General features: G+C 64.3%; 1 protein-coding gene across 1 annotated transcript in view; it reads right to left on the reverse strand.

The window, feature by feature from the left end:
- TERT (telomerase reverse transcriptase) overlaps positions 1–14,841 on the reverse strand; it is a 51,124-nt gene that overhangs the window by 28,936 nt on the left and 7,347 nt on the right. Inside the window, exons 4-12 of the mRNA XM_045565940.1 lie at positions 12,997–13,177; positions 12,320–12,499; positions 11,723–11,881; positions 8,787–8,882; positions 7,904–7,989; positions 5,737–5,850; positions 4,536–4,607; positions 4,034–4,222; positions 323–449 (exon numbers count right to left, since the gene is read on the reverse strand). Coding sequence (XP_045421896.1) covers positions 323–449; positions 4,034–4,222; positions 4,536–4,607; positions 5,737–5,850; positions 7,904–7,989; positions 8,787–8,882; positions 11,723–11,881; positions 12,320–12,499; positions 12,997–13,177 — 1,204 coding nt within the window. The remainder of the gene's footprint in view (positions 1–322; positions 450–4,033; positions 4,223–4,535; positions 4,608–5,736; positions 5,851–7,903; positions 7,990–8,786; positions 8,883–11,722; positions 11,882–12,319; positions 12,500–12,996; positions 13,178–14,841) is intronic.

Below are 14,841 nucleotides of genomic sequence, written 5' to 3' on the forward strand. Positions count from 1 at the left end.
ACACCTGCTCACTTATGCACACATGAGCACACATGTGTGCCTGGGGTCAGGGTGCATTCACACATACACATACTCTCACATGCATGCACTTGTGCACATGTACACATGCATGCACTTGCACACACGCAGGCACAACACACCTCTGTGGGCATGTGTGCTCGGACACGTACACGCTTGCATGTGCATGTGCACCCACGTGGACACCCACACATGCACACGCACACACATGATAACGGACTTGGACGTCACAGGCTCCAGACTCGGATGCTCAGGCCAGCACCTCCCAACTCTGAACCCGCGCCGGCCGCAGTGGGCTGCTCACCTGCAAGTCCAGGAAGAGGCTGTGGCACTTCAGCCGCAGGACCCCGAAGAGTTTCCGGCGCATGTTCCTGCCGGCCTTGAGGCCAGGGCTGAAGGTGAGACTGGCTCTGATGGACGTCCGGGCGAAGCTGAGACACAAGGCGGGTGTCACATTCGTGTACCCGTCCCCCACCCCCCTGCCAGCTCCACAGTCTCCCCCACCTGGCCCCCCACTGCCTGAGGCGTGTGCAGCCGGGCATGGGGGTGCAGGTAGCTCACTCAACAAACACAACACGCCTCTGGTGCTCTGTGTGCGCTCACGGCACGGCTGGACCGCTGTGCAGCCACACGGCACGAGAACGTGGTCACTGTCTGTGTTCATTCACCATCTGCCCTAATAAAGTCTGCCCACGAGCCAGCCTGAAGCCTTGATCGCTGACAGACCGCAAAGCCGGCGGCCCTGAGCCTCCCTGCAGTGGATGGTGCCTGGCCCAGTGCCTTCCCCGGAGCTCCTTGCGAGTGGAGCACAGGGAACCGCAGCGTGCGTCCGGGGCACGCGGAGCACAGGGAACTGCAGCGTGTGTCCGGAGCGGGCAGAGCACAGGGAACTGGAGCGTGCGTTCTGGGCGGGCGGAGCACAGGGAACCGGAGCGTGTGTCCAGGGCCCGTGGAACACAGGGAACAGGAGTGTGCGTCCAGGGCAGGCGGAGCACAGGGAACCGGAGCGTGCGTCCAGGGCCCGTGGAACACAGGGAACCGGAGCGTGCGTCCAGGGCCCGTGGAACACAGGGAACCGGAGCGTGCGTCCGGGGTGCACGGAGGCCCAGGCAGCTCTAGCTAAACATGGCACCTGCACCGTGCACGGTGTCCTCGCCGAGGCTGATGCGCAGTCCCGCGGTGGGACACATGGGAGCCCCAGGAAGCTGAGGGGAGCCCCAGCCTGGCTGCCCCGCCCGCCCTGCAGCGTCAGTGTCCCCGCCGCACGCAGGTGGCCCGTGTGGCCCACACCCGGGATGCACACGCTCTCACAGCCGGCCTCTGGGCGCTCTCAGGGTGAAGTGAGTTTTGCACGTTGTAAGACGTTCTCAGAGAACACGACTTTCATGGCAGAACGAGGTTTCCTCTTCGATACCGAACATGCGCTTAGCCATCGTTGCTCGCCGTGCAGGAGTGCCGCCCTGAGCACCGGAACACGGTCAGATCGCATGTCCGATGGTGTCTCCCGTCGTTTCTTCAGGAGAGACGTCCACGAGTGGGACTACCCGGAAAACACAGGCACGCGGTGAGGCTTTAGCAAGCTGCTTTCCAGAGAACAAGCTGCTTTCCCAGCGGCCACCCTGACCCCCGCGCCGGGCGGCAGAGAGGGACGGGGCCGCGTGCTGCTCGAGACGTTTTGCTGACGGCTGGTGGCTGACACCTTTCCACACGTGTTCCTCGGTCCGCAGCCGTCCACTCACAGCTGCTCCCCGCGGGCTCGGCCCAGCCTGCGCCAGCCTCTGAGTCCGACCTGCGCAGAGACCCGTGGGCACAGCAAGAGTCCCAGCGCCAGGAGCCTGGGTTCAAATCCCGCTGCGCCCTGAGCCAGCTGGGTGCCCGAGGGCGAGCCACTTCTGTGTCACCTGGAGCCGTTTCGTCACCTGCCTCTCACAGGCGTTGAGAACTGAGGCGGCGTGCGGCACCCGGCACAGCACCGCGAGCTGCTGCGGGGACACGCTCAGAGGCAGGGACCACGGCCGCTCCGGCACAGGGAAGTTTCGAGTTTTATGCAGTCGAGACCAGCCATCGGTTCTCCACCGACTCGATCTGCCGCCATCCGTCCTCATGCCAAATGGCGAGTGTTCACCTCCGTTTCCTCCGAGGCTGTTCTGTGGTTTCTGACGTCCTTGCTGCTGCCTGCGTCTAACTCCTTCCTACCTGGCAGTGGTCCGCGCGTATGTTGGAAGGTGAAGCTGCTCCTTTTTTTCCTTCTAGTCAGTTTTCTCAGAAAAAAATCAGTCAATCTCTTCTCCGTCGGCTGCACCACATGCCAAGTTAACGGACACCTTCGAGAGACGGGGCCGTTTGGTTCAGTGGTTGTTGACAGATTCCCGCCATGGTCTGGGGCAGACTAAAGTCTGGACAGGAACTTCCCACCTCGTCCCTCTTCCTTTTTAGACATTTCTTGATCATTTTGCCTGTTTTCTTCTCTTATATGCCCTTAGAGTCGTTTGCTGTGTGCTTCAAACTTGGAGGAAGGTTCTGGGAGTCCCCCCAAGAGTTTGTCCCATTGCCCGCAGCTGAGCTGCCGGAGCCGCCGCCACCTGCAGCCGCCTCTGACCGAGTGGCCCCTGGTGTGCACCAGCACCAGGCCCACAGGTGGTTCCCGACCCCCCTGTGCTGTGCCAGCCCCTGCCTGGCGTCTGGGCTCTCGTGCAGAGTCCGTGGCTCGACATTCACCACTGCTGTGCTGGAGGCTGGCATGGGTGCCCACGCTCGGCAAGGCCACAGCTCCGTGGGGAGCGGCACAGTGGGAGGACGGACCACGGCCACTGCTGTGGTCAGTGCTGGGGACGTGCCCGCAGGGGCAAGGAGTTGGGAGGTAACAGCGAGCTGGAGCCCAGGAAACCTGGGAATCACCCAACGCTGGAGACTGGGGTGGGCACGGGCACGGAAGGAGCCGGGCCGGCGTGGAGGTCGGCGGCCGCAGAGGCGGCTGAGGGCCAGGGACGCGCCCGGCACTGGCACGGGGAGTGTCTGTACCTGCCCCGCCCCCCACGCAGCGAATTCCCGAGAACAAGGCCCAGATCTGCACCGTCCAAGTTGTAGCAACTGGAACTACCGAGGTGAGGAACACGAAAACGCCACCTTCCGCCACATCTTAGGATTTTCATACCTTTTATTCATAAAGGAAACAGGATGGACTCTGGCGCCTGCCTTCCCCAGTTCGTCTGTGTTTGCGCCGAGCCCGCGGCGGGGCTGTGAGCGCACGGGCTCTGGAGAAACGAGCCCCGTGCAGAGAGCTGCACATGCTACAGCCCTGGCTGCGCGAGGGGCCAGCCGAGACCAGGGACCCGCGACGCCAGCGAGGCCACGTGTGTTGCAGCGTGGGCCGCCCAGCAAGGAGACACGAGCCAAAGGGGCCGTGTCTCTGGCTCCAGATCCCGGCTGCCCTGAGCACACGCCGTGCTCGCATCTGTCCCCCGGGGTCCCTTTCCCACACGCCGTGCTCGCGTCTGTCCCCCGGGTCCCTTTCCCACACGCCGTGCTCGCGTCTGTCCCCCCGGGTCCCTTTCCCACACGCCGTGCTCGCGTCTGTCCCCCGGGTCCCTTTCCCACACGCCGTGCTCGCGTCTGTCCCCCGGGTCCCTTTCCCACACGCCGTGCTCGCGTCTGCCCCCCGGGTCCCTTTCCCACACGCCGTGCTCGCGTCTGTCCCCCGGGTCCCTTTCCCACACGCCGTGCTCGCGTCTGTCCCCCGGGTCCCTTTCCCACACGCCGTGCTCGCGTCTGTCCGCCGGGTCCCTTTCCCACACGCCGTGCTCGCGTCTGTCCCCCGGGTCCCTTTCCCCAACACCGCGCAGAAATTGCTCACCCGGTCGGTCCCTCATTCCTGTCTCTGCCCCCGGGGAGGAGGACGCAGCCTGTGGCCCGACCCTCCAGGGTCAGTGGTCGCCTGCCCCCACGAAAGCGGGAACGGGATGGGCCAACCGTGGCACCGTCCGCGAGAAGGCTCCGCACCTGCCAGGCGCCCTACCTGGCGTAGTCGCCGAACACCTCCAGGGTGCGGGTGTCCAGCAGCAGGCCGCACCAGGGGAACAGGCAGTGGGCCGGCAGCTGCGCGCAGGCCGCGCCCCGCAGGGTGTCGTCGTCCACGGGGAAGTTCACCACCGTCTTCTCCAGGTTCACCGCGCAGCCGTACTCAGGGACACCTCCGACCAGCGTCCTACGGCAGAGGGGCCGTGTCAGCCAGCCACGAGGGGCTCCGCCCAGGAGGGGCTCCGATGGCCTCGTAAGTGCTCCTGGAACCCCGCAGGTGGCCCAGGGAGCAGAGAGGACGTGGCCTTGCCGGGACCTGTGGACGCCCGTCCCGGCCCGCGGGAGACACAGGGCGGGTGGGAGTCCGGCTTGGAGCCTGGACACTGTGCAGGGTGGCAGCGCACGGGCTCTTGGTGCAGAGCGCAACCGCCCGTCACACGGACACGCCGTCACACGCAGGCCACCAAGGCACCCGCAGGGACGCACGGCGCGGACCTCACCTGAGGAAGGCTTTGGCGTGGGCCAGGTGAGGCGTGACCAGCAGGAAGTCGTCGACCAAGCGCAGGAGCAGCCTGTGGGCAGGGGACAGGGACAGGCTCACTGTCGCTCTTCACCGAATGTCCACGAGGGACGGAACGTCCCAGATGGTTAGATATTGGCATTTACACCAGCAAGAACAAAGCAATTTTCCAAATCAGTTAAACAAAAACGTAGATTTCTAAGAGAAATGCCCTTCCTGCATCTAACGGTAAAGCAGCCCGTTACCCGGAACAGGTGCGAGGACCCGCGGGGACCTGGGCCGGGATGAAGCCGGGGCGCTGGGCGGGCTCCTGGGGGAAAGGACCAGAAAGGGCAGTGTCGGGCCAGGTGCCTCGTGCCCCTCTGAGCTGCGGGGTCCCTTTCCCGGGACAGCCGGGCCCTCGGCCCTGCCGGTCACAGCGCACCAGGTACAGCTGCAGCGAGGCCCCCGTCCCCCAGGGCCGACCTCCGTGTGAGTCCCAGAGCGCAGGGAGGTGGCAAAGCTTAGTGTGTGTCTCTTTTACATAAAGTTATTCTGACCTGGATCTTGAACCTTGACTGAGAACAGCCTTGATCAGCTGCACATGCTAGAATCGAAACCAGACTTCTAGAAGATGCCCAAGAAGAAAACCCAGAGGCACCAAATAAGCAGCTGTGCAGCGTGGGGGGGGTCTGTGCGCAAGGCCGCTGTCCACGTCTGCCCGTCTGCCTGTCCTTGTCTCAGACAATGTCACCGGCAGAGCAAAAAGGCACTGAGCGCCGCGCGGCATTAGGCCGGCCCCACACTCAGGAGCTGCCGGTGCCACCGAGCCCAGGCCCAGCTCAGGGCAGCATGGGCCGGACGGGCTCAGCCCGGGCTGCCGGCGAGGGGTCCCGGGCGACGCGGGGCCTCCACCTGCACAGCCAATTCCCTAAGGACCCCAGAGGGGACCCCGGTGGACGAGAAGGAACTGGGGCACCTTCCCTCGACCTCTGTGCCGTGGCACAGCCTCCCTTCTCGTCCCTGCCTGGCCGTGAGCCGGGCACATGGTTCTGCCGGGGCTGCAGTGTGAAGCAGGATTCGACCCCGCCTGGCGCTTTCAGACGAAGCGACCGGAACATCTGGAGCCCCGGAAACACCGGGGGGGCTGAAAGCAAAGCAACAGCCACGTGAAGAAAACCCGCAGGAAGCGAGGGGCTCACCCGTCCCGCTGGATCCCGGAGAACAGCCGCTGCTCCATGTCCCCGTAGCACAGGCTGCACAGCAGCGTGGAGAGCACAGAGCCCTGCGGGATGCCCTGGCACTGCACGTAGCACCTGCGGGCGGGATGTGGTCAGGGCGCCCGCGTGCCCACTCGGACACGCACGCACACGTGAACGCCCGCGTGCACCGTCAGCTTGCAAAGCCCGGACCGTGCCCAAGTTAACGGGCACCCTCCCCCCGCTCTCCAGCTGCCCCCGTGGCCGGGACGGTTGAGAGCAGACCAGGTTCCAGTGTGACCACGGCCTGTTCTCTGCTTGACTTTTTATTAACCAAGAAGTTTCTCTAAACAACCGGACGCTTGAACTGACAGGAAGGTTTACTTTAAAGTAATTCGTCCACACTTGAAGACAGGTCACCCATGTGTCCTGGCCACGTGCACAAGTCGGCACCTTTTCCTCGGTCGAGCCACGAGCGACGACAGGTGGGAACGCTCCGGTCAACCCAGGGCCAGGTCTTCGTGCAGAGCGAGAGCGAAACGGCCCCGTCCCACGAAGGTGGGGGCAGAAGGCGCAGCCCCCTCGGCCCCGCCAGGCCCCGGGCACTCGGGACTCAGCTCCCGTGGGTGACACGGAGCTCGCCTGCCCCAGACGCCAGCGACGTCGTTTCTTCACCTGCCCCAGAGACGCCAGTGACATTTCTTCACCTGCCGCAGAGACGCCAGAGATGCCAGCGACGTCATTTCTTCACCTGCTGCAGAGACGCCAGTGACGTCATTTCTTCACCTGCCCCAGAGATGCCAGCGATGGCGTTTCTTCACCTGCCCCAGAGATGCCAGTGACATTTCTTCACCTGCCACAGAGATGCCAGCGACGTCATTTCTTCACCTGCCCCAGAAGCCAGCGACGTCATTTCTTCACCTGCCGCAGGGATGCCAGCGACATCATTTCTTCACCTGCCGCAGGGATGCCAGCGACGTCATTTCTTCACCTGCCGCAGGGATGCCAGCGACATCATTTCTTCACCTGCTGCAGAGGCGCCGGGAGGTGGGCACACCACTCTCCAGCGTAAGTGTTATGTCTGCGCGTGAGGACCTGGTTTTACTCGCACAGCGACAAATGCACCAACTCCAGGAGTCGGGCCCGGGAGCCACGCGAAGCCAACACGGTCCCGCAGGTTCGCTTAGATCGAGACGGGGAAACGCGACTCACTCTCAGCTTCTGCAGCCACACAAGCTTGGAACACACTTTGTTTACTCAGAGGCCAGACGGGGCCGTGGTGGGACTGGAGCCTGGGCCTGTCCACGTCCCGGGCCGGGCGACGCGGTCACCACCCCAGGGAAGGCGGAAGCCCGGCCGTGCAGCCGCCAACCCGCAGCACGATCCCCTTAATGACATCCACGACCAGGCAAAGAAGTGTGGCGGCTTCCCTGGGGGAGGGGACTTTGTCGGTGGCTTCTGCAAAGTCCTCTCTGGACCTGGGTGCAGCTCACACGCGTGCACAGGCGTGTTCCTGTCAAAGCCGACTCTGCTGGGCACGTGCAGTCTGCACTTTTCCAGGATGTACCTGTTTCTCCGCATTTCTCATTATACTTTAATAAGTACCACTGTAACAAAATGTTAATGATTACTTATAACATAACAATGACTAGTTATTTTCTTTAATGAAAATTTCCAAAGCTCAGCACACGGCCGTCTGCATCTGCTGAGAACCCCCCAGAGAGGCTCCCACACCCCACCCGACTTGGCGCCCGTGGCTCCTCCCGGCACCGTGTCCCCAGACTCGTGCCGGGGTGCGTGTGCAGACACTCGCCCAGAGGCGACTGGTTTTGCTGCAGGGATTTAAGGGAGTCCTCTGCAGGCAGGTAAATGCCGCAGGACGTGACGTGGCCTGGGGGCGGCTCCCAGCACGGGAACGCGAGGAGCAGCATGAGGTCGGCACTTCACGTCCACACGGGGAATCTGCGCTGGCCAGAGGTCGCGGAACAGGCGTGAACTGACGCTGGAGGAAACTCTCTTGTCTGCAAGACCTAGGTGTTCGGCGGCGGCAGCACACGGTGCTCACAGACCAAGGGCCCAGACCCGCGACCGCACACACGTCTGCCCCCACTCCCGTTTCCGAGCCGGGTGGAGCCCTGGCTGGCGGGGCCCCCGCTGAGACCCGACTCACCTGCCCCCGACCCTGAGGACGCTGCTGCGCACAAAGAGCAGGAAGAAATCGAACAGGCTGCGGCCGGCCTCGTTCAGGGAGGAGCCCTGGGGACGCAAACAGGAGATGCTGGATGGGGACCGTGCCAGTGGACATGAGGACGGCCCGCTCGTGGTGTGGGCAGCAGCCCCACGTCCCTTCTGGGGTTCGCTTCCTGGGGGACTGTGAGGGCCGGGTGTCGGCTCACAGACCCACGGTGGTGGGACAGTTTCTCAATGCCGAACGTCCTCTGGGCCACCTGTGCATCCGGCCGGGCCAGATGTCCTCGGCCCAGATGGCATGACACACACGCCAGGCCACCGGCCTCCCGGGTCCCTGCGGCCCACGCCACACCCATGGAAGCCCGTCTGGAGGCCTCAGCATGTCATCTGCAGACGCGATTGTCCCCTAGACTGGAACACGCATGAGGATCCTGCAAGAGCCACAGAGACGCCCGAGCAGAGGGCCACCGATGCCGGCTGAGGGACACAGTCCCTGCTTGGCAGGTAAGTGACTTTTACCCTCAACCGGCGGTTCAAGGGAGTCTTTGGGTCAAATCCAACTTGTCCTCCTAAAGGTGACACACTGAAGGGGGGACTCGCCGACAGCAAGCGGAGAACAGGAGGGAGCCAGGCGAGGCGGTGACAAGAGGGAGACGCGGCCACACGCAGCAGCAGCCTGGGCCTGGTGTGGCTGAGCGCTGAGACGTGGCGGGGATTCTTCCAAGGAATGACGGTCACACCCCCACCCGTTCCTCCCCTCCCCCAACATCACAGCCCGTCAGCGATGAGCCATGTGACCCTCCCACCAGGCGTGGACCTGTCACTAGGAACCGTGGCCCGACCCCCACAGGCAGCCCAGGGACCTGCTCGATGACCACGGCGTCCCTCAGCGAGCCTGTCTCCTGCAGGTGCTCCACGAACTGTCGCATGTACGGCAGGAGGTCCTCGAAGGTGGAGACCTGGCGGCAGAGGAGAAGGTGTGAGCAGGCGAACACCGTCATCCCCACCACGAGCCGGGCATGTGGTTTCTGTAACGTGGACGCTGACGCAGGGACGGGTGGCACCTGCGACCAAGCGATGACAGGAGCAGAGCCAGGTAGAGGGGGACGGGGTGCTGCAGGGACCCCAGGCCTGCACCGCAGCCACCTCAGACCAGCTCCCCATGACCAACCTGACCCACAGCACAAGCACCCTGACATCTATGAGGCCTTCCCGATCCACGTGCAGCCCGGACACCCAGATAGAAGGGTCTGGAGGCCGCGGGAGGCAGACGGGTGCCTTCCTCTCCTGACCCCCGGGCTCTCCCAGCCGCCTGCTGTCACCTCCAGAACCGCGTCGTGCCTGAGGCGGGACGGCAGCAGCAGCACATGCCCTGGTGGACCCTGACGACCTCCCGCTCGTGGGCTTCCGAGACACGGGTACAGCGAGGTGACATTTTCACGTGTTCCCAGGGCCCCGTGGGTTAGCTGCGGTGCTGCGGGTTAAAGCCACACGCAGCACGACCTCACCGTCAGAACTGACCCGGAAAGCAGCAACCAGATGACAGAAAATCCCTGCGTTTCTCATAATTAAGCAACAAGCAACACACAAGTCACCCGCGGGCGAACAAAAGTCATTATAAAAACCAGGAAATACTACAAATTGAATAATAAAGAAAATACATCAAAATTCGTGAGGCTCTGCTGAAGCCGTTCTTAGGCAGAAATCTACAACTTCAAATGATTATGTAAGAAAAGTTCAAATATCCATAATCAAAGCTTGCACCTCAAGGAGCTGGGAAAACAATAAATCAAACCTAAAGAAAACAGAAGAAACTAAATAAAGAGCAGAAATCAACTAAATGGAAAACAAATGGCAGAGAAAAACCAACAAACTCAAAAACTCGTTCTTTGGAAAGATTAATCAGATTGAAACCCCCGACCAGGCCGACGGAGGAGGAGCGGACCGAGAGCGTCAGGATCCAGGCGTGGAAAGGGGCGTCGCCACAGACCCCACGCAGTCGGAAGACAGCAGACCCACGAGTCGCTCCCGGGACATTCCCAGGATGGGGAGCACGGCGGGGGCTGGCAAGTCCTGCCCGGCAGCCGCGCGGGTGCCCGACACCCGGCTGGCACAGCAAGGGAGCCCGACGGCCGCGCACGCCTGAGCTACCCCGGCAGCACCCACCGCCACTCGGGGGACATGTGGCCTTTCCTACGGGGTGTGGGGCAGCCGCACCCCACTCGGGGCAAAGTTCACCTTGACCCAAACGGATCCTGCCCTAACCGTGAAAGCTGAAACACTCAACGTTGTCCAAAAAGAAAATACAGAAGCACATTGTCACGACCCCGGGGGCAGGCACATTCTCACAGAGAACACGGTTCTGGCCACGAACAACCGATAACGGGGACTTGGTTAAAACGAAAAGCTTCTATTCCTCAAAAGACCCCACTCAAGAGCAGAAAAGCAAGACCGAGACACAGATGGAGAAGATGCTCACGGCACACGCGTCGGTGGCAGACTTGCCCCGTGACATACAACCGCACCGCCAGTCGCACAAAAGGCCGCCCGGCTGCAAAACGGGGAGGGAAGCGGCTGGAACAGGCAGCTCACAGGGAGACGCCCAAACGCCGACCGTCAGGAAAACGCTCAATAAAACCTCCAGGCTGGCCCTGGACACCCGGCACGGTGGCCAACGCCTGGAGAGCCGGCACCGCCACGACTGACCCCGCGGCCCTCGCATGGGGGCAGCTGGGAACACGCTCCGGCGGTGCCGTAAAACTGAAGGAGCCTGCGGCCCGGCAGTCCCACCGGAAACGAGAGCCTCTGCCCGCCAAGAACACGTCCAAGACGTGCACAGTGACGTCCCTCAGAGCAGTCCACGCCCAGGGGCCACCGAAAAGTCCACCACGGCAGAAAGGACAAGTCCGTATGGCACATTCACGCAACGAACAGCTGCCACGAGGACACGCGGTGCAGCCCCGTCTCGGACACTTAAAGCCACTGCCCGGCTGACTCCACTCCGTGGACGAGGCATCTGCCCAACAGAGGTCAGGGCTGGGCCGCTGTGGGGGCGGCGGCTCTGCAGGGGCACCGGGGAGTCTCCAGCGCTGGGAGCTACACCTGGATGCAGGTGTGGCCACCAGGTGTCCACAAGAGTCGAATTCTGAGAGCCGTACACGAGATTTGCAAACGACACTGGGACAGGCCAGGCCCCCATAAAACAGCTCAGAGACACATCCCTACGGGGTCTTCAGACCTGTGGTGCCCCTGGACCTGAGGCTCTGGGGAGACCTTCCCGCCTGCACGCCCCACCTCCCCTCCCGGCAGCACCGCTTTGGGACCGAGTCCCCACAACCCAGCACACTAACGACCACTGGTCAGGAACCCGACTCGAGGGCCCTGTCCTGCCCCCCGAGGTTCCCGGGGGGCCAGGCCCTGCCACCGCCCTTTCTCAGAGCCGGCGCAGCACGCTCAGCCCCTCGGCACACGTGGGCCAGGTCTGGGCTCCTGGCGGAGGCCCTGGGGCATATGAGGCTCAGCTGCCACCGCATCCCTCCTGCCACCCACGAGTCCCCAAGGCCCAGCCCTGTGATGGGACAGGGCACCGGCCCCTGAAGAGAGGACCCCAAATGCGCAACTCACCAAACCAAACACGAGTGTGTGACGGGCGGTGGGGGGGGCTCCCAGCAGAGGAAGCTCCACTTAGTGCCCACGGAGGGAGGCCACGGCCGCACACGCTCACACCACAGACACGCCTGGACACAGGTGCACACGCGGCCTGGGCATGCCCGAATCACTCGCCCACCGAGAGCCTCACATGTCTCTTGAAGGACTTGCGGATGTGCCCGTGGGCCGCCCTCTGGACCACGGCGTAGCGGCGCACATAGTAGGTGTTCTCCTGGGGCCTGAGGACGTTGGCGACCACCTCTGCGAGCCTGTCCTGGGGGATGGCGTCGTAGGCCCCCGTCACGTCCACCTGTGACACCACGAGGACGCTGGCACCGGGCTCTGGCCTCAGCAGCCCCACGGCACCTGCACCCCCAGGCCTGGCCCTGCCCCCGCCAGCACCCCCCCCAGTTGTGTCCCACCTGGGCTCCGGCTGCCCGAGGACCCCAGGGCAGGGCAGGCCTGCGCCCCCTCCCTGACACACAGGCCGCATGGCCGGGTTGTACGGTCCCTTCTGGAAGGGGACCGGCATCCAGGGGGACCCTCCCTGGGAGCAGGAGCCCCCCAGGAGCCGGGGTGCAGGGTCGGGGAGGCCACGTGCTGCGGGGGAGGGCCAAAGCCTCTGCCCTGCGGCTCCACCGTGGGACACAGCCCTCCACCCACGCGGGGCTAAGCGGGCGACCACGGGCTGGCCTGGCAGGGCCCGCAGGGCCTGGCTGCTACACGGAGGAGGCGTGGCGGGGCCCACCTTGACGAAGTACAGCCCGGGCGCCGCGCCCTGGGCCCGCACGCGCAGCGCGAAGGCCAGCCAGGCCCTGTAGATGTCGTCCATGCCCAGCACGGAGGCCCCCAGCAGGCGGGGGCGCCGCGTGCGCTCGTAGTTGAGCACGCTGAACAGGGTCTTGATGCTCACGTTGAGAGGCTGAGCCTGCGCAGGGGACGCGAGGGAGGGTCAGGAGGGGCCTGGCCAGGCCGCCCCAGCTACCATGGCACCCAGTGGCTACATGCATGATCCTCACGTGACCCCTGCCCACCCCCACAGAGGCACTGAGGCGTCAGAGCTGTTGGAGACTCAGCGGCCACAGGGCGTGCGGGTGGGGCAGGCACCGCGGGGCAGGGTCCAGGGTCCCCTCTGCCCCGGTGTGTGGAAGCGCATGGTGCCCACGGCACCACTGCAGGACTCCCCGGCCACGTCCCCGCCTGGACCAGCTGCTCCCTGGGGTCCCGGGCCTGGCCCTGACCCTGCTGGGACCTCCCCACAGGCTGCTCTTCCAGACCCAGGAACCACGGGCTTCTGGTCCGGCTCGCTGCCCACCCACGGCTCAGGACGTGCCGTGGCCCTCCTCCGGCCCCTGTCCTAACGACACCAAGGGTGGCACTCAAACGCACAGCCTTCCGAAAAGGAAATGGAACAGAAGCAGTCACCCTTGTTGCTTTGCAGAATGTTCTGGCGCCCACGACATAGTCCATGTTCACGATGGGCCGCAGCCCGCCGGGCTTGGGGATGAAGCGGAGTTTGCACGTGGGCAGGGCCGGCCCAGCTTCCCGACGCTGCCTGAGCTCCGCTCCGGACAGCTCCCGCAGCCGCACCCGCTCCAGGTGCTGCCTGTGGCAGAGAGCCCCTCAGGACGCGCCAGGCACCCACGGACACGAGTGCGTGGACTGGGCGGCGCCCGCGCCTGCTGCAGGGCTGAGCCCTCCGCTCGGGACACCGGCCCCTCGGGCACGGCCACAGGGCAGACAGGCTGGGGCCGGACGGGGCGGTCAGCCGAGGCTCCGCATCTGCTCCCACGAGACCTGCCGGCTCCAGGCTCCCGTGTCCTTCGGCCGTGTCCCCAAAACCACCCCCAGGGGCGCTGAGCCTGCACACCTGCCGCAGACAGCCGGCCCTCGTGGCCACCGGCCCTGCCCCATGCCACAGGCCGGGTCGGCGTGGCCACCCAGCCGGTGAGGGATGAGCGCGTGGAGCCCACGCGGGCAGAGCGACCGCTCCCCACAGGCGTGACAAGAGCGTCATCTGCTCCCTCTTGTCAGCTCAACTAAATCCTTTCCAAAATTACAGCCAAAAAGGCTGCTTTGGGTCACACTCTGTCAAATGTGTTCAGTGACTAAGCACTGACTCAGACCACAGGGAAAGCCCTGAGCCTCCCAGATACGGGAGGGGACGTCCCCAGCACCACGTGCGTCTCCAGCCAGCTGTGGGTCTCAAGAGGTCTGCTGCCAGCTCCTCTGCAGACTCGGGGCTCAGGGACGGGGTGAGTAAAGGCCCCCAGGGCAGCTCCCTCTGCAGAAGAACTCAGGGACAGGGTGAGGAAAGCCCCCCAGGGCAGCTCCCTCTGCAGAGGGGCTCAGAGATAGGGTGAGGAAAACCCCCCAGGGCAGCTCCCTCTGCAGAGGGACTCAGGGACAGGGTGAGGAAAGCCCCCCAGGGCAGCTCCCTCTGCAGAGGGACTCAGGGACAGGGTGAGGAAAGCCCCCCAGGGCAGCTCCCTCTGCAGAGGGACTCAGGGACAGGGTGAGGAAAACCCCCCAGGGCAGCTCCTCTGCAGACAGACTCAGGGACAGGGTGAGGAAAGGCCCCCCGGGCAGCTCCTCTGCAGAGGGACTCAGGGTACAGGGTGAGGAAAACCCCCCAGGGCAGCTCCCTCTGCAGAGGGGCTCAGGGACGGGGTGAGGAAAACCCCCCAGGGCAGCTCCTCTGCAGAGGGACTCAGGGACGGGGTGAGGAAAACCCCCCAGGGCAGCTCCCTCTGCAGAGGGGCTCAGGGATAGGGTGAGGAAAACCCCCCAGGGCAGCTCTTCTGCAGAGGGACTCAGGGATAGGGTGAGGAAAACCCCCCAGGGCAGCTCCCTCTGCAGAGGGGCTCAGGGATAGGGTGAGGAAAGCCCCCCAGGGCAGCTCCCTCTGCAGAGGGGCTCAGGGACAGGGTGAGGAAAGCCCCCCAGGGCAGCTCCTCTGCAGAGGGACTCAGGGTGCAGGGTGAGGAAAACCCCCCAGGGCAGCTCCCTCTGCAGAGGGACTCAGGGTACAGGGTGAGGAAAAGCCCCCAGGGCAGCTCCCTCTGCAGAGGGGCTCAGGGACAGGGTGAGGAAAACCCCCCAGGGCAGCTCCCTCTGCAGAGGGACTCAGGGTACAGGGTGAGGAAAAGCCCCCAGGGCAGCTCCCTCTGCAGAGGGGCTCAGGGACAGGGTGAGGAAAGCCCCCCAGGGCAGCTCCCTCTGCAGAGGGGCTCAGGGACGGGGTGAGGAAAGCCCCCCAGGGCAGCTCCC

The sequence above is a fragment of the Lemur catta genome, chromosome 12 (assembly GCF_020740605.2).
Source record: "Lemur catta isolate mLemCat1 chromosome 12, mLemCat1.pri, whole genome shotgun sequence".
Taxonomy (NCBI): Eukaryota; Metazoa; Chordata; class Mammalia; order Primates; family Lemuridae; genus Lemur; species Lemur catta.